The 19,189-nt window shown below is 45.1% G+C and overlaps 1 protein-coding gene across 1 annotated transcript in view; it reads right to left on the bottom strand.

The window, feature by feature from the left end:
* LHFPL4 (LHFPL tetraspan subfamily member 4) overlaps positions 1-10,618 on the bottom strand; it is a 77,999-nt gene extending 67,381 nt beyond the window's left edge. Inside the window, exon 1 of the mRNA XM_081947727.1 lies at positions 9,707-10,618. Within this exon, the coding sequence (XP_081803853.1) occupies positions 9,707-10,112 (406 nt within the window). The 5' untranslated portion in view covers positions 10,113-10,618. The remainder of the gene's footprint in view (positions 1-9,706) is intronic.
* Positions 10,619-19,189: the final 8,571 nt, after the last annotated feature.

The following is a 19,189-nucleotide window of genomic DNA, read 5'->3' as shown; positions in this document are numbered from 1 at the left end:
ATGTAAACAGTGCAACTTTGCAATATGATGCAAAACACCCAGTGTGGAAGGATTGGAATATAGATGATCCAAAGTAGGCAGTATATGGATGAGAATGTGAGTAGGAAAATATCAGAATGTGCAGAAATGAATAGGTTAACACTTGAAATTAAAGAGAAGGAGCAATCTGATTATTATAATATATGGGAATTATTTTATCATTGGTTAGAGAATAAATACGAAAAGTGGAAAAAAGCAGAAGAGTGAAATAGAGAAAATGTTTTAACAAAGTTAAATAAGTTAAGAAGATAATTGTTATAGCATTAGGTATGGTATGTATTAGTATTAAGTTAAGAATAGATAAAATACTAAATGTGTTTTATTATTTAATAATAAAAAATGAAATTATACAATTTTAGTACATTGTAATTGTTATTGTATAAAATATTTGCACAATTATATATGTTCCCAGACGACACACTGCTTAATGGAAGATGATGTTTGAATTAAAATAAAATAAAAGATTTATATATATTAAAAAAGAAGAAGTAGGTAGGTTTTGAGTCACTATTCTTTCTCATAACTAGCAGAGGCAGATTAAATTGTATATAGTAATTAATATTCCTATCCCTGTATTTCCACATTATTAATGAAAATAGCCAACACCAAAGAGTACACAACTTCTAAACAACGACCAGAGAACACAATTTACAAGCAAGCTAGACTTTCAGTGTTTAAACAGTAACTTTTTCAACTATCTAGAGACAAATGCAAATGGACCGCCTTTTTGCTTTAGCGCAACCATGCCGAGGTAGGAGGAATTGTACCTACATATGCCCGTAGTCTAATCTTTCTCATTCTCTTGTGGCTTCCTCTGTCATAATCTATTGCATCTCTTATGCTCGTCCTCTAAAGCCTCACAATTAAAGATGGCAAGAAGCATCTGCAGAGGAAGAGAACGTATGCAGAAGGGCAGGAGGATCTCTGGAAAATGCGCTGTCTTCCAAAACACGAGTTTCCCCATCTTACTCATTTGGGTTTTTTGGAATGAGTTCTGGACACTCTTCTCTACCTGTGGATTTCCCTACTGCTTTCCTTCTGGAAGCAGTTATGATCACCGATAAACTCAGACTGACAGTGTGGTGAAGGAAGACCTCCAGTTCAGACTGACTGGTGCTTTGAAGAGGGCAGATGGTTGATTTTTTTTTTTTTTGCCTTGTCTTGTTTTGTTTTGTTTTTTAACATTTGGAATCCAGGAGTTTCTTTTTTCCTCTTAATTAGATTCTACTTCCTTTTGGGGAGGGGGAGACGGCATTGTCTGAAAGTAGAGTTTCCTAGGAAGCACTAATTAGAGCCTTCCCTGATTTGTGAGCCACTAATTAGATCTCAAAGATTTAAAGTGTTTTCAAACAGAGACATTGTCTAGGTTTGAAATTGCATTTATGCCTGGAATCCTTTTTCTAGGCAGTAATGTGAAATGACCTTAAGGCTAGCTCATTCTCAGAATACATCAGTGAGTAATTTGGAATACAGTTCTTTAATTTCGATTGTTGTTATGTGGTTATATTAACTATGTTTTTCCTGAACTGATTAACTGTAAATGTAAGTAAAATATTTTAATTATGTCTGCATAAATGTTTTGGGTAAAAATATTGAATATGGATGTCTAAACAGTTTGTATTCTCCATTAAAAAAACGTGTGTTTCTGTGTGTATGTTCTCTTTGTCTGTGTGTGTCTATGTGTGTATGTTTCTATGTGTGAACTTTTGTTTGTTTATGGTGTTTAGTTTGTTTTTGCTCTCTCTCGCTCTCTTTTTTCTTTGTTTCTTTCTAAAGTTGCTTCAAGAGCCCTTTCTATCTCCTCTTTGTGAATTGCACAGATGGAGAACTTGTATCCTACTTTAGCTTGAAGCATTGTTCTTTATGCTTCTGCTACTTACTTACACTACTCACATGGGCATCTGGGTGGGCCAAAGGATGACATAACACCCCCTTTACTCCGTCCTCACATTATGTGAGTGGAAAATATCGTTTTAAATTCTGCACAACTGCACAAACCTAGCTCAGAAAACAATAGCACCCATCACTGATGAATTCGCTCTTTTGATTGGCCACTTTTCGAGAAAAAAGTGGGGGGGGGGGGGAAGCAGTGGCCGGCCAAGAGTCCTCTAACATTTAGCATTTAAATTGTGTTGTCCTCCTAAATTAATTCTAAATTAATACCTTTAGATAACTCCAGGCGGCAGAAAATTGGATGTCCCTTTTCAGAACAGATACACCACTTTAAATGGAGAAACTATTTCCTTTGCCTTTCCTGTATTTTTATCTTTAACTTTGAGGACATTTGAAAAGTTTGGGGAAGATTGACTGTTGGATGCAGCAAATGAAAAGGGAGATCATTTGTCTTCCATTGCCCTCCTGAGTAAAGTATCGTTCCAGTCTTAATCTAAACCAAGGGTGTCAAACTCAAGGCCCAGGGGCCGGATCCGGCTCGCAGGGTGCTTAGATCTGGCCTGAGGGACTACCCTGGAAACAGTGAAGGACTGACCCATGGTGCTTCTGCCAGTGAAAACAGAGTTCGGGAAGGCCACACATTTTCACTGGCAGAGGGTTGCAGGGGGGTCGTCACAGCCAAAAACTGAGCTCAGGAGCCCATTTTCATTGGCAGAGTGCTCAGGCCACCACAGGAGCTCCTGACACGAGTGACGTCGAGCTGGCCATGCCCACTCTGGCAACGCCCACTCTGGTCCCCTGAGATCAAACACAACCCTGATGCGGCCCTCAATGAAATTGTGTTTGACACTCCTGATCTAAACTGTTCCCAAATGTTTACTTTGTGCTGCCATCTTGATTGGCATCTTAGCCTATTCATACCATATCATTCTGTATGTTTATGATACCAAGACTAAACGGATCTCAGCTAGTGAACATTCAAAATGTTGCCTGATTATATGGTTAACTAACTTGTAAACCATTTAAATAAGTAACTTTATCTGACCAAGACAAACTTTTGTGAATCAGCTATTTGGTAAGGGAGATAATATTGAAATTCATTTGGGTGAATTATCTCCTAGAATCATGGGTTCAATATAATAATAATAATAATAATAATAATAATAATAATAATAATAATAATAATAATAATAATAATAATAATAATTTTATTTGATTAGCCGCAACCCTCTCCCGAAGGACTCGGGGCGGCGTACAATCAAACAGATAAAAAATACACATAAGACAAACATATATACAAAAGAACAGAGACATATACATATGTGCATGGAGGAGGATGGACTTAAGTGAAAGACAGTTAAAAATACAATTTAAAATCCCCTAATAAAATTACCAAATTAAAAAACCCATCAGGAGCGTTACTAAGTTATGGTCGAGCCAGGCCAGCTATTTGGAAAAGGTGGGTCTTGAGCTTGACACGGAAGGAGCGGAGGTCAGTAGTAGTCCTAATATCCGGGGGGAGGTCATTCCACAGGGCTGGGCCCGCCACAGAGAAGGCTCTGCTCCTAGGCGCCGCCCCATGGCACTGTCTGGTAGACGGCACCTGGAGAAGTCCCTCTCTGTGCGAGCGGATGGGTCGTAGGGATGTATGGGGCAGAATACGATCCCGCAGGTAACTAGGTCCTGAGCCATGGAGCGCTTTAAAGATCGTAATCAAAACCTTGAAACGCACTCGATAGACCACAGGAAGCCAGTGCAGCTCGCGCAGGAGAGGTGTCACATGGAAGTACTTGGTACTCCCCATAATCACCCGCGCGGCCGCATTCTGGACCAACTGCAGTCTCCGAGTGCATTTCAAGGGGAGCCCCATGTAGAGAGCGTTACAGTAGTCCAGGCGAGACGTCACCAGCGCATGGGTGACTGTGCGTAAGGCGTCCCGGTCCAATAGGGGGCGCAATTGGCGCACCAGGCGAACCTGGTGGAACGCCCCCCTGGCCACGGCTGTCACATGTTCATCCATGGACAGCCTGGCATCCAGGAGGACGCCCAAATTGCGCGCCCGCTCCACGGGGGCAAGTTGAATGCCCCCAATGGCCAGAGATGGAATTATCTGGTTGAACCGGGGGGCCGGAACCCACAGCCACTCCGTCTTGGAAGGGTTGAGCCTGAGTCGGTTGTCATCCATCCAGACCCGTACGGCTTCCACACACCGGGACATCACTTCGATGGCCTCGTTGGGGTGGTTCGGGGTGGAAATGTACAGCTGAGTATCATCAGCGTACAGATGATATCCCACCCCGAAACCACGGATGATCTCACCCAGCGGCTTCATGTATGTGTTGAACAGGAGCGGCGAGAGGACCGACCCCTGTGGCACCCCACAAGTAAGGGGGTTTAGGGTCGACCTCTGCCCCCCTGCCAACACACGTTGCGTCCGGCCGGAGAGGTAGGAGCCGAACCACCGCAAAACGGTGCCCCGGACCCCCAACCCCTCCAGTCGGTGCAACAGGATACCATGGTCGATGGTATCAAAAGCCGCCGAGAGGTCTAATAGGACCAGGATAGAGGAGCAACCCCTATCTCTGGCCCTCCAGAGATCGTCTACCAACGCGACCAAGGCCGTCTCAGTGCTGTGCCCAGGGCGAAAGCCGGACTGGCGCGGGTCTAGATAATCATTCTCCTCCAGATGTCGTGGGAACTGAGAAGCCACCACACTCTACAACCTTCGCCAAAAAGGGAAGGTTGGAGACAGGACGATAATTGGCCAGCTCCGTAGGGTCCAGGGAAGGCTTCTTGAGCAAGGGTCTCACCACCGCCTCTTTCAAGGCGGCCGGGAGAGACCCCTCACCCAACGAAGTGTTCACTAGGCCCAGGAGCCAGTCGCGTGTAACCTCCCAGGAAGCCAGTACAAGCCAGGAGGGACACGGGTCCAGCAAACATGTGGTAGGTCGCAGTCGTCCACGCAATCTGTCCAAATCCTCGATGGCAACCAAGTCAAACTCCTCCCAAAAAGGTTTCTCAAGACTCGCCACTGGCGTCTCGACTGGGCCACTGAAGGGGACCCAATCCTTCCGGATTTGAGCGACTTTATCCAGCAGATATTTCCCAAACTCCTCTGCTCTACCCTGTAGAGGGGCCTCCCGCGGCCTCTGAAACAGAAGGGAGCGGGACACCCGAAACAGGGCGGCAGGGCGGTTCTCTGCGGATGCAATGAGAGCGGCACAATATCGACGTTTGGCCGTTCTCAATGCCACTAGGTACGTCCTTAAATGGGCTCGTACCTGTGCTCGGTCCAATTCGGATCGGGAGGATCTCCAACAACTCTCTAGGCATCTCTTGCGGCGCTTCATCACCCTTAGCTCCTCGGTGAACCAAGGAGCCAGGGTGGATCGTTGCCGCCGGAGAGGCCGCAAAGGCGCCACCCGGTTCAAGGCCCCGGTAGTCGCATTATTCCACGCGGCCACCAGGTCCTCTACCCGAGGGCGGGTCAGGGCTGCAGGAGGTGGCCCAAGCTCCGTCTGGAACCTGTCTGGTTCCATCAAGCGCCTGGGGCGGAACCATCTAGTGTTTTCCGGTTCCGCCTCCCCGCAGCGAGGGGTAGCACCAGGGAAGTCAAGTCGGAGGAGTGAGTGATCTGACCATGATAGAGGAGTGATGGTTAAATTCACTCCTCCCAGATCACTCAACCACTGGCGAGAGACAAAAACGAGGTCCAAGGTGTGACCTCCCTCGTGTGTCGGGCCCTGAATCATTTGAGTCAGGTCCATGGCTGTCATGGAAGCCATGAACTCCCGAACCCCCTCTGATGCTTCTCCCACTGACGGCAGGTTAAAATCCCTGTTAGGGATAACATCTTCCTTCTTAAAAAAAAAAAAAAAAAACTTGTCCATTTATTTAGCCAAGAGAAAATTCTGCCTTCAGTAAATATTTTGAAAATGTCATCTCTTTGGCAACTATTTTATCAACCCTCTTTAGTTCAATAACTATTCATTAACTATACAGTTGATAGGCTAAAAAAGCCTTTATACTGTTTGGTGTGCCATCATTATGCTTTTAATGGTTCTACAATCTCTTTCTTTGCCACATTCTAATGTTTTGCTCCTCTATGTCTTTGGCAACTAAAATCAATAGTTTTCATTGTGGTGTTTTACTCTGGACTCCCAGTTAGGGCGAATGGACAGAATGCTGCTGGATTGTGGGAAAAAAAATATTGGAAAAAATCTGGCAAAAAATCATGAAGACATCATATGCCATCTAACATGTTAGGTGAAATTCTGAGTAGAATTAATAATCTGGAAAGCTCCTATGTTCAAATTCTAGCCACATCACCTCCAGATAATGAGAACAGCAATATGATGTAAAAAAGTACTAATACAGACTATCCTCTTAGGACTACAAAATCCTCAGATCATTTTTTTTAATTGAACAAGAAATTTGTAGTATGGAATATCTGCCACATATAATAATACAATTTATAATTCTGAGTGGGGTATAGATAGAAAGGGCCATTGTATTATTTTATGGTATTTCCTCCAGCTATAAAGACTTCAACTTTTGGGATTCTCAGCAACAGCCATGCTAACTGTAGAATTCTGGAAATTGAAGTTCTCACATCTGGAAAGCATCAAGTTTCGGGAAGGCTGTGCTACGTTCCCTCCTTTTGTGTAAGCAATTATTTGAGCTTCTATTAAATTATATCTGTCGCGGAAGGGAAGTATTGCTTGTTCACATCAGCAAGTTCAGCCATAGTTATGCAAATTCCTCAAAAGCTCAACCACTAGCATCTAAATGTGGTTTTGCCAGGAGCAAGGAATCTGTTCCACTCAAAATTTTGTTGAATTATGATCAACCACGATAGCCAGGGGTTAAGAAATTCTGACATCCAGACATGGCAAATCTAGACAGCATATAAAAAGCAGAGATATCACCCTGCCAACAAAAGTGAGTATAGTCAAGGCTATGGTTTTCCCAGTTGCAATGTATTTTGTGAAAGTTGGACTATAAGAAAGGCTGAGCGCCAAAAAAATTGAGGCCTTTGAACTATGGTTCTGAAGAAGATTCCTGTGAGATTGGACTGCAAGGCGATCAAAGCGGTCAGTCCTAGAGGAGATCAACCCTGACTGCTCTTTAGAAGGACAGATCCTGAAGATGAAACTCAAATACTTTGGCCACCTAATGAGAAGGAAGGACTCACTGGAGAAGAGCCTCATGCTGGGAAAGATTGAGGGCAAAAGAAGAAGGGGATGACAGAGAATGAGGTGGCTGAATGGGGTCACTGAAGCAGTAGGTGTGAGCTTAAATGGACTCCAGAGGATGGTAGAGGACAGGAAGGCCTGGAGGAACGTTGTCCATGGGAGCGCGATGGGTCAGACACGACCTCGCAACTAACAACAAACAAACAAAAAGAATTTCTGAAATTACAGGTCAGTAACATTTAGAGGACTATAATTTCTATATTTGTCAGGCTCCACGAGTCCCCCAAGAGCCTGACAAATAGAGTTATTTCCATTTTTCTTTATTGTTCCTCACCTATAGACAGAAATATTGCCAAATTAAAGCAACTACTTGCATCAATGGAGAGATACTCTGAGAACTACTATGGGGGAGTCACCTTAGCTTTCTTTCACCTAACTAAACTATCTTAACTTCATTATCTCTTGGTCCTTTGGAGTGCAGCCCCTCCCTCCCTCCTGGGAATCCAGACTACATTCTACCACAGTATCCCTGTGATGCCCCTATGGCCCCATTTAATTCTCTGGCTTTACATAATATCTGCCATTGGGTTTTTTTTCCTAGCACCTAGCAGTCTTTCTCAACTTGATGCTCTTCAAATGTGGTAGACCTCAGCACCTAGAATCTTAGCTAGCATCTGGAAGACATCAAATCAGAGAAAATCAGCTTGGAAGAACTGCAAAGTAGCATTAGTACCTGCATTTTTCCATCACTTACAAAATAGCCAGTCTGAAGAGAAGTCCTAGTCATCATGGCCTCTTTCCCAGACTTAATGAAGCTTAATTCAGACCCCAGAAAGCCTTTTTATTGATCCATTGGTTCTTTTTAGATCATCGGCTTTCTGCTGATCAGACATTAATTCACCACTTTATGCCTCTATGCTGAGCTTGGCAGTTTAGCTCATTTGGGATTCAAGTTTTTCTTCCTTTAGCAAATCCAGTGGTTGGATTTGAGCCCACTGCATAGATTTGAAAATGCCTTTATAACGAGGAGGTAAACTTTCCATGTTCATTTTATTGGAGATATATCTTATTAGTCCTTATTTTCATCATATATCTGCTAAAATCTCCCACAGTTTCAGACAACAGCTTTATTCCAATACTGCATGCATCTTTATACCATAACTTTTGTCTGTCTTACTTCCTTTAAAGTTGAAAAACTGAATCCTTGTCCTTTATTGTTTTTCTACCTTCCATAGTTTTCCTGAGCATTCACGTTCTTCAGGAGAGTTCACACAATGTACTTAATTTGGCAATATAATTATTCCATTACCTGGGTTTGCACAATAGGTTGAAATAAAAAGAAATTTACTGGACTTGCATAACACACTATGCCACAGACAACTGACCAAGGTTAAAGTTAACCAAGTTTAGTATCTTGTATAAATGAATGTACTGGGTCTTTAAGTGTTCTGGTTAAGCATATGTCAATCTCTTGGGCTTTCGGTACCATGGACAGAAGCTAAAAAGCTTGACCAATCTATCAGTTCCTGTACCTGACTCCCTGTAACAAGACTTTGGTCTTTTAACTTTTAACTGATTTTTAATCTGGTTAGAACTAATGATGATGAGGTTTTACTTTTTATTTATGTTAACTTTTAATTGAATAAATAAATACAATTTATTTACTATTCGAGCTAAAAACTGTTTCTGCAACCTATTTGCAAAAAGATTTGGCTATATCAGAGTTTCATTTGTCACCAAACCAATCCCAGATACACCAACATCAAAAAAATACTTTGATGGGAGTCACACACAAACCATTCATATGCTACACAAGAAAAAAAAACCACACACCCCTAAAACACACATCTCTGTGACTCCTAGAACTGTCACAAACATTACACAAACTAAACTAAATAAGTCTATTCCAACAGACCAAGGCCATCTGGAGCTGTCACTCATTTGATTTAACAGGACAGGAATTTTATAGGCTCAGAAGAGTTTGATTCCCTCCCAGGTGTTTTGAACCTCAGTTCCCCACATCCCCTTGCCATTGATCATGTTGGATGGCTTCATGGTAAATGAAGTGCAACTTACCTAAAGGAGAATAAAATTGTCTACCAGTTGGCTACAGAATCTCATTCATAGTTTATGTTTATTTTAAGGGGCCTTCTCAAATTTTCCACAAATGGTGAAGAGACACTGCACAAGACTTTATGGTATCTATTCTATTACCAAGCCTCCTACTTTGAAAATACAATATGGCCCTTTCTTTCTGCCCCCAATACAGCCAAATAGTTATTCATTGAAGGTCTTCCACCTTTTAAAAAAAATCATTACATCCCGTTACATTGGCTGTTCAGCTCAATTCTTGTCCCCCCCCTTTTTTTCCAGTTCTCCCTTCTAAGCAGGGAAGTCCTCCCACTCATTCTCTTTAGCCTCTGCTTTCTTCCTTTCCTATTTCGATTCCTGTTGTTATTGGGGGAAGAGTGGGTAAAGGGATACAAGGTTCGGTGGAGAGATCTCCCCCCCTTTTTTGCTAAGTTGGGGAGGGAGGGGGGTGGAGGGAAGGAAACGGTCCCCCCCCCCCGTTGCCGTACCTGCCAGTAGCTGCATCCAAGCACAGATCTTGTAGACCGTGGCCGTGTTGCAGAAGAAGAAGAGGGCGAAGCAAGTGATGCAGCCCAAGATCAGCACCATGGAGAGCAGCACGAAGAAGGAGGCGGCCTTGAAGGCGCCGGAGGGGATGCTGCGGAAGTCGGCGAAGGAGCCCTGGCAGGTGAGTTCCCGGTTGTTGCCTTCGTTGCCCACACAGTAGTGGAAGAGGCCGAAATAGCCCGGCTTGGGCGTGCTGACGCTGTCGCCAATCCAGTAAGGCTGGATGAAGACCACCACGTTGATGATGGCGAAGCAGATGGTGAAGATGGCCCAGAGGACGCCGATGGCCCGCGAGTTCCGCATGTAGTTGTCATGGTACAGCTTGGAGGCCTCCTGCGACGGCAGCATCGTGCCGGCAGCGCCGGGAGCCCCGGCGGGCGCTGAAACGGAGAAGGCGGGCGCACACCGGCGGCCGTCCCGGCGCTTTCTTTACCCCCTTGGCGGAAGGGCGGCTTTAGTCGCGGGAGCCCCGCGGCACCGGCCGAGGGAGAACCCAAGGGGGGCCTGCGAGGGGCCAGGCCATGGGGCCCCGGGCCTGTCAAGGCGGCGGCGGGCCGGGAGCCCTTTTAGAGGCGCTGGCTCGCTCCCTGCAGGTTCAGCCGCGACTCCATCTTGGCTGCCGCCGCCGCCGCCGCCGCCGCAGCTCCCGCTGCCTTGGCTCCTGCTGGCTGGATCGCTGGATCTCCCGTCCGCCCCGCTCGGTCGCTCGCTCGCTTGTCTCTTCGCTCGCCTGGCCGAGGCTCGCGCCCGCGGTGCAAAAGAGCGAGCGAGCGAGAGCGAGCGCGCGGGGACACCCCCCTCCCCCGGGAGGAGGAAATCTTGGAGCGGTAGGAAAAGGAAGGTGGGGAAGGAAGCGAGCGAGTGAGCGAGCGACCGAGCGCCGGGGCAGCTTCCCAAAGGAAGGGGATGTGGGAGGAGGAGCCGAAGGAGGAGGAGAGGCAGCTCCACGCACATGCGCCCAGCACGCCGGTCGAGGGAGTCGGAGGCCACCGGCCGGCTTCTGCTTCTCTCCCCTCTCCCTCTCCCCCGGGCGACTGAGACTGTGGCGGCCGACGGGGGAGGCGAGGGCGGAAGGCAGCGCGCGCCGGCTTCCCCTTTGCCGATCTTAGGTGGCTTTGCGAAAATACGGACGGCCGCTAGAGGCCAGCAAACTATCCTTGTTTTTTCTACGGTCGTCAGAATGTTTGCCCTCGGTTGAACGGTTGGATCTTTGCAGCCCAGGCAAGAGATTTTCCCACGCGGCGGATTCCCACCGGCACCACCAAAAAAAGAAGCCGCGGCGGAGAGAGGCTCAGAAGGAAGGCGGAAGACAAGGAGGGGGGGGACGGAGGGGGAGACCCACACACACACACACGCACCTCCGCAGCTGTTCCTAGCCAGCTTGTTCATTCACCAATAGGCACTGGAAGAGGGATTTCCTCGGGGCGGCAAGGGGAACGGGAGACGGGACCGTGCGGCTTCTGGTGTGGAGGGGGGGGATCCTGCTGGTGGTTCTTTTCATCTCCCCCGTCTTCTTCCAGCTTTGGAAGTAGGGAGGGAGACCCTTCAGCCGTTTGAGTTCCCCCATTCTCCAAGCTGATCCTGATGGAAGTGATGTCTCTTGGGCAGTGGTGTATTAACGGTTAAGCACCCTAAGCACCTGCTTAGGGCACTAGGTCCAAAGGGGGAACCACAAAGTTGAGAAAGAAAGAAAAAACAATGAAGATTTGTAAGTACAAAGAAGGGGTATCAAGATTTGTCAATGCTTAGGGCACCAGTGAGTCTTAATCCGCCACTGCTCTTGGGCTATAACCCAATGCCAGCCTAATGGGAACTGCAGTCCTGCATCGGATGGGGATTACAGGTAGTCCTTGATTTACATTCGAAGTCCCAGTGGCACTGTAAAAAGTGACTTGTGACCATTTCCCACCCTTATGACCGTTGCAGCATCCCCCACAGTCACGTGAATAAAATTCGGATGCTTGGCAACTGACTGGTACTTACTTAGGATAGCCACAGTGTCCTCGGGTCATGGGATCCCCTTTTGCGACCTTCTGACAAGCGAAGAAAATGGGGAAGCCAGATTCACATAGCAACCGTGTTAATAATTTAATAATGGCAGGGATTCACTTAACAAAAGTGGCAAGGAAATGGGGGCAAAACTCACTTAACAAATTTCTCACTCAACAACATAAATTTGGGCTCAATTGTGGCCGTACATCGAGGACTAGCTGTGCTTTAAGGACTCATCCCAATGGGACAGAAACAAGGTTAAACTCCAGAGACCCGGGAGTCTCAACCGTCTCTATTCAGAAGTCAATTTTTCCTTTCTTAAATAATTTTTAAGATCAGATTTCAAAGGGAAATATCTTTCCCTGATCAATCCATGGAAAAGGTAGGAAGGGTGAGCTAAATTCAAGAGCACCATCAACGATGAAGCGGGGGGAGGGGGGGAGTCTGATCTGTAGGAATTGAAATGGGATGATGAAGGTCATAGAGTTTGCTGAAGCTGGAGTATATCTGATCTCTCCGGAATGAGATTCCCTCCGGTGCATGGAGGAGCATCTTCTGGCTCTCTAAATATTGCTGAATTTTCAACCCAGTAACCTCAGTTGGCATGGTCAATGGTGAGGGGCAACAGATACTGCAGTTCCAAGAACATCAGGAGAGACACACAATTCTCATCTCCAATAGAATAGAATAGGATAGGATAGGACAGGATAGTTTAATTTAATTTAATTTTATTAAATTTATAGACCGCCCCCTCTCCCCAAAGGGACTTGGGGCGGTGTACAGACCACAGTAAAAACAATATACAAAAATTAAATATTTTTAGAAACCCATAAAAACAGATTAAATAATAGGCTGTACAGTATAGTTAAAAATTAAAACAACCTAAAAACCTACCCCTAAAAATTTAAAAAACAGAGGGACACAAAACTACAGTTAAGCCAGGCCAGCTAAGTTGAACAGGTGGGTCTTGAGTTTCTTACGGAAGGAGCGGAGATCAGTAGTTATTCTAATATCGGGGGGGAGGTCATTCCAGAGGGTTGGGCCCATCACAGAGAAGGCCCTGCTCCTGGGCGTCGCCCGCTGGCACTGCCTAGTGGACGGCACCCGGAGGAGTCCCTCTCTGTGAGAGCGAATCGGTCGCAGGGATGTATGGGGCAGGATGCGATCCCGCAAGTAGCTAGGTCCTGTGCCATGGAGCGCTTTAAAGATGATAGTCAACACCTTGATAGGCTAGAATAGAATAGAATCGAACAGAACAGCACAGCACAGCACAGCACAGCACAGCACAGCACAGCACAGCATAGAATAACAGAGTTCGAAGGGACCGTTGAGGTCTTCTAGTCCAACCCCATGCTCAGGCAAGAAACTATACCATTTCAGACAAATGGTTATCCAACCTCTTACAAACTTCCAGTGTTGGAGATTATGGATGTACCAGGACATCTGCCCCCAAGAAATGCATTCAATCTGACTGGTATTAAACATTTCAATAGGTCCTGGATAATTATCATGTCACCCTTCTGCATTTTCGCTAATAAACCTCTTTGTTTTACCGAGCCCTTGGTTAGATTTTTTTTTTAAATTAAAGATTAAAGAATCGAGGAAAATAAAGTCTAAACATCAAACCAGCAATGAATCTACAGTTTAAAAGTAGTGTCAAGATCTTGACTGTATACTGAATACAGTTCAGCACATACAATACAGTGGCAGTGTGATTAACCATTTATGAAAAATACAAACATAAAGATAACTTCAAACCCTCACCCTATAAATGACCAGAAATGTGATTTGTGGATTTCTGAATGACACCCCTCTCAAATATACATACATACTTTTTATATGTTCTAAGATTGAATTGGGAATACTGACCTTCTTTGAACTGAACGCTGGTTAGAATTGTAGAGTTGAAAGGGACCTAAGAGGTCATCAAGTTCAACTCCATGCTCCACTGCGGGATTCACTACAGTTTGAAAACCTCCCGTGAAGGGGAAGAAACCACTCCACATGATAACTACTCGATGATTGACAGCTGTTATTCTTTTGACATTCTTCCTGATCAGGGGTGGGTGCTGGCTGCTGCTACTGCTGGTTCGCTGAAGGATGTGTTGTGCGTGTGCGTGCACTTTGCATGTGCACACCCTTGATGCGCGCATGCACAGTACTAAAAAAAATGCTTCTGCGCATGTGCAGAAGGCAAAAACAAGATGGGGGGCATGGCAGGCCAAATTACTACCTATTCGGCCGAATCAGTCTGTCTGTTCCTGATCCACGATGTAGAAAAGATGTGGAGACTCTAGAAAGAGTGCAGAGAAGAGCAACAAAGATGATTAGGGGACTGGAGACTAAAACATATGAGGAACGGTTGCAGGAACTAGGTATGTCTAGCTTAAGAGAAAGAAGGACTAGGGGAAACATGATAGCATTGTTCCAATATCTCAGGGGTTGCCACAAAGAAGAGGGAGTCAAACTATTCTGCAAAGCACCTGAGGGTAGAACAAGAAGCAATGGGTGGAAACTAATCAAGGAGAGAAGCAACTTAGAACAAAGGAAAAATTTCCTGACAGTTAGAACGGTTAATCAGTGGAACAGCTTGCCTCCAGAAGTTGTGAATGCCCCAACACTGGAAGTCTTTAAGAAGATGTTGGATAGCCATTTGTCTGAAATGGTATAGGGTTTCCTGCCTAGGCAGGGGGTTGGACTAGAAGATCTCCAAGGTCCCTTCCAACTCTGCTATTGTATTATTGTATCCAGGGTTCCTTCTGCCTCTCCAACTGCGTGACAGAGAATATTATGCTGATTTTTTTTTTAAAAAAAGTTAATAACGTTGTTTTCCAAGTCGCTGAAAGCTAAGCCTGTCATGTTTATTCAATTAATGGAAAAGTCATGAATTATAAATTGGGAGCAGCAAGCGGTAATCGTGAAGAGGAAAACTTTACAGGTAGTCCTCAACTTAAAACAATTGATTGAGTGACATTCAAAGTTACAACGCTCCTGAAAAAAGTGACATAGCCATTGTTCATGCAACTTTTGTAACATCCCCATGATCATATGATCAAAATTCAGATGCTTGGCAACTGGTTCAATTTATGACCATTGTTGTGTCCCAAGGCAGTGGTGGGATTCAACTTTTTTGACTACCGGTTCTGTGGGTGTGGCTTGGTAGGAAGGATACTGTAAAATCCCCATTCCCCCCACTCCACACTAACCTGCTTTCCAGCTCCGTTCTCCTGTGCAAGGCAACAAAAGAAGACCCAGCCAATCAACTGGGACTCGGGAGGCAGCAAATAGATTTGGGGTGGGGCCAGCCAGAGGTGGTATTTGCCAGTTCTCCAAACTACTCAAAATCTCCATTACCGGTTCTCCAGAACCGGTGAGAACCGGCTGAATACCACCTCTGGCCCAAGGTCATGTGAGCATCTTTTGCAACCTTTTGACAAGCAAAGTCAATGGGGAAGTCAGATTTGGTTAACCACCGAATTGCTAACTTGTCAACTGCAGTGATTCTCTTAACAACTATGGCAAGAAAGGTCAAAAAATGGGCAAAACTCACTTAACGACATAAACGTTGGGCTCAATTGTGGTTGTAAGTCAAGGACTACCTGTACTTGTTTTCTCTCACAGAATAGGAAATGCCTTTTATAATCCCGATGCTATCTCTATAGGACACACATGCCTCATCTAAAGCTAAAGAAAAAATTGCCCCTTGCTTCAGAATTGCTTCTGTACTTTTGTCAGCCATGCAGATTGATGAGATCAATTCTTTAACAGAGTTGGAAGGGACCTTATAGGTCATCTAGTCCAACCTCTCGCTCAAGCAGGAGACCCTACACCATTTCTGACAAATGGCAGCCCAGTCTCTTCCTGAAAGTCTCAAGTGATGAAGCCCCCACAACTTCTGAAGACAAAGCTGTTCCATGGGTTGATTGTTCTCTCTGTCAGAAAGTTCCTCCTTATTTCTACGTTGAATCGCTCCTTGGTCAGTTTCCATCCATTATTCCTTGTCTGGCCTTAAGATGCTTTGGAAAATAGCTTGACCCCTTCCTCTCCATGGCATCCACTCAAATATTGGAACCCTGCAATCATGTCTCCCCTGGTCCTTCTCTTCACTAGACTAGCCATGCCCAGTTCCTGTAACCGTTCTTCATATGTTTTAGTCTCCAGTCCCCTATTCATCCTGCTTGCTCTCCTCTGCCCTTTTTCTATAGTCTTCTTCCAATATGGTCCTATAATTCATGAATTCTAACGGATTAAAACTCTGCCATCTCAAATTGAAAGTTTTCTTGTGTCAGGCAGGGAAAGTTCTAGCTTGATGCATTGGAAATCTGCCACTCTGAGTAGACAATCTTTGGCCCAACAGAAAAGTTGGTTTGAAGCCACAGTTGATGGGTTCACTTCACACAATGTATACTATAAGGCTGTGATGGCGAATCTATGACATGTGTGCCAGAGGTGGCACACAGAGCCCCTCTCTATGGGCACGCGTGCCATCGCCAGCTGCTCTTCATGCGCGCCAGCTACCTGGTCTTTAAGGCCTGAAAACAGCTCCAAAAATGGCTGCTTTCCAGGTTGTTTTGGGGCCTTTTTTGGGCTGTTTTTAGGCTATTTTTAGGCTGTATTCTGGGCCCAAAAATGGCCTGAAAAACAGCCAGAAAAACACCCCAAAAACAAGCATGCACGCACGGGCCAACTGGTCTTCGTGTTTTCAGCGCTCCACGCATGCACATGCATTCTGGTTTGGGCATTCAGTGCCCATTACTGCTATAAGCCATGGTTTACGAAACACACTGGCTGAGTTCAGGCAACAAAACTAGGCAAAGAGATTGTAGTTTTGGCGTCATATGTTCACGTAAAGAAGTATCTTGTGTTCATAAATTTGCAGAATGTTAGTCAAGGCAGCCAAGCATTCCACAAAATCTCCTGTGAGAGGAGATGACAAAAAAATAGGCTGAACTAAGGATATAAAACTGGTTGAATAGCTGTACTCAGTTAGTATACATCAATGATTCCACATTAAGTTGAAGAGGAGGCCGACGTGACGTGCTGCAGAGACTTTGTTTTAGGCTCTGGTGTCGCCCGATATCATAGGTTACTTGGAGGAGGGCGCAACAAATTATAGATTGGTGGGTGACCCAAAGAGAGGGGAACCACAAAAACTTTACGGGACAATCTCAGGGTGCAAGATCATCTTGACAAACTGGAAGAACAGGCAGAAACCAGCTAGATCAGGGATGTCAAACTCAAGGCCTGGATTCAGCCCGTGGGGTGTTTAGATCTCGCTCGCGGGACCAGCCTGGAAACAGCCTGTGGTGCCTCTGCCAGTGAAAATGGAGCTTGGGAGGACCGCATGCTCCGTTTTCACAGACAGAGGGTTGCAGGAGGTCGTGGCAGCTGAAAACGGAGCTCCGGAGCCCATTTTTGCTGGCAGAGCACTCGGGCCGCCAGAGGCGCCCCTGACACGAGTGATGGCGAGCTGGCCATGCCCCCACTGCTCCCACCCCGAGGTAAAACACATACCTGATGCGGCCCTCAGTGAAATTGAGACACCCCTGAGCTAGATGAATAACAACAGAGGCAAATGTAAACTTTTTAATTGGGGTAGGAAAACCCAAAGGCATGAGTATAGGAATGAATGGGGCGGCAGCCATGACTGAGACCAGCATATCAAAAAGGATCCAAGTAGTAACAGAATAACACAGGTAGAACTACGAGAAGGAATCTTCCAGTCCTGCTTAAGCAGAAGAGCCTATACAAGTTCAGACAAATAGTTGTCCGGTCTCATTCACATGACTGTGTGATGCTGCTTCTTAAAAACCTCCAGTATTGGAGTACCCACAGCTTCTGAAGGCGAGCGGTTCCACTGGTTGATCGTTCTCACTGTCAGGAAATTTCTCCTTCGCTCTAGGTTGTTTGATTGCTTGGTGAACCTGAGCCAACAATGTGAGGCAGCTGCAAAAAAGCCAATGCCATCCAAGATTACATTACTAGTAGTATTAGGGTAAGGTCCCTGATCCTATTTATTCTGCACTGAGTCAGATCACCTAAAAACATTTCGCTGAACTTGTCTATGGAGATTCTCGGTCCTAAATGTGCTTTTTTTCTTTTTTGGAATAGATTTTTATTGTTTTTACATTTAAAACAGTGCAGCCCAGCGAAGTCGTAATGATCATACAATCACATTATATACAAATAATCTTATCCAATAACTATTAGCCTACTTAATACATTATCTATCCTTCTATCCAATCACATTATTGACAACCAAATGTGCTTTTTTCAAGAAGCAACTGGACTGTCTGGTTTTTTTTTTCTATGAAGATGTTTCGCTTCTCATCCAAGAAGCTTCTTCAGCTCTGAGGGATTGCACCGAATTCTGCGTATTATATTGCTTTTGGGATTGCACCGAATTCTGCATATTATATTGCCTTTGGGATTGCACCGAATTCTGCGTATTATATTGCTTTTGGGATTGCACCGAATTCTGCGTATTATATTGCCTTGGGGATTGCACCGAATTCTGCGTATTATATTGCCTTGGGGATTGCACCGAATTCTGCGTATTATATTGCCTTGGGGATTGCACCGAATTCTGCGTATTATATTGCCTTGGGGATTGCACCGAATTCTGCGTATTATATTGCCTTGGGGATTGCACCGAATTCTGCGTATTATATTTCCTTGGGGATTGCACCGAATTCTGCGTATTATATTGCCTTGGGGATTGCACCGAATTCTGCCTATTATATTGCCTTGGGGATTGCACCGAATTCTGCCTATTATATTTCCTTGGGGATTGCACCGAATTCTGCGTATTATATTGCCTTGGGGATTGCACCGAATTCTGCGTATTATATTTCCTTGGGGATTGCACCGAATTCTGCATATTATATTGCCTTTGGGATTGCACCGAATTCTGCGTATTATATTTCCTTGGGGATTGCACCAAATTCTGCGTATTATATTTCCTTGGGGATTGCACCGAATTCTGCGTATTGTATTTTAGGAAAGAACAAACTGGGACATGTTCAAAAGACCCCAGCGAAGATGATAAAAGAGGCTGAAATGGAAACTGAAGGATGTTTGCAATCAGTAGGTACATATAGCATGGAGAGGACTCTGTAGAGACCTAACAGGTATCCAAAGGACTACCTTGAAGCCTTCAAAACTAGCACAATTGCTTTCCTGCTCTACGGAGTGGAGAGTTGGTCTCTGACGGAAAGCCACTTGAAGAGACTTGAAGAGACATTTGAAATGTGGATTTATAGGCTGATACATATAAGTTGGGTTGACAAAATCATAAATGAGGAGGTGATAAGCCGCCTGGGAAAACCAAGGGAAAACATCAAAACCATAAAACAGTGATAGTTAGAATATTTTGGATATGTGATGCGACACCCAAAAAAAATACACCATACTTTTTTTTCCTTCAGATTAAC

This window comes from Natrix helvetica (genome assembly GCF_964273705.1).
Source record: "Natrix helvetica genome assembly, chromosome: 1".
Lineage (NCBI taxonomy): Eukaryota > Metazoa > Chordata > Lepidosauria > Squamata > Natricidae > Natrix > Natrix helvetica.
Note: the sequence above shows the minus strand (reverse complement) of the source record. Positions and strands in the feature narration are given on the sequence as shown.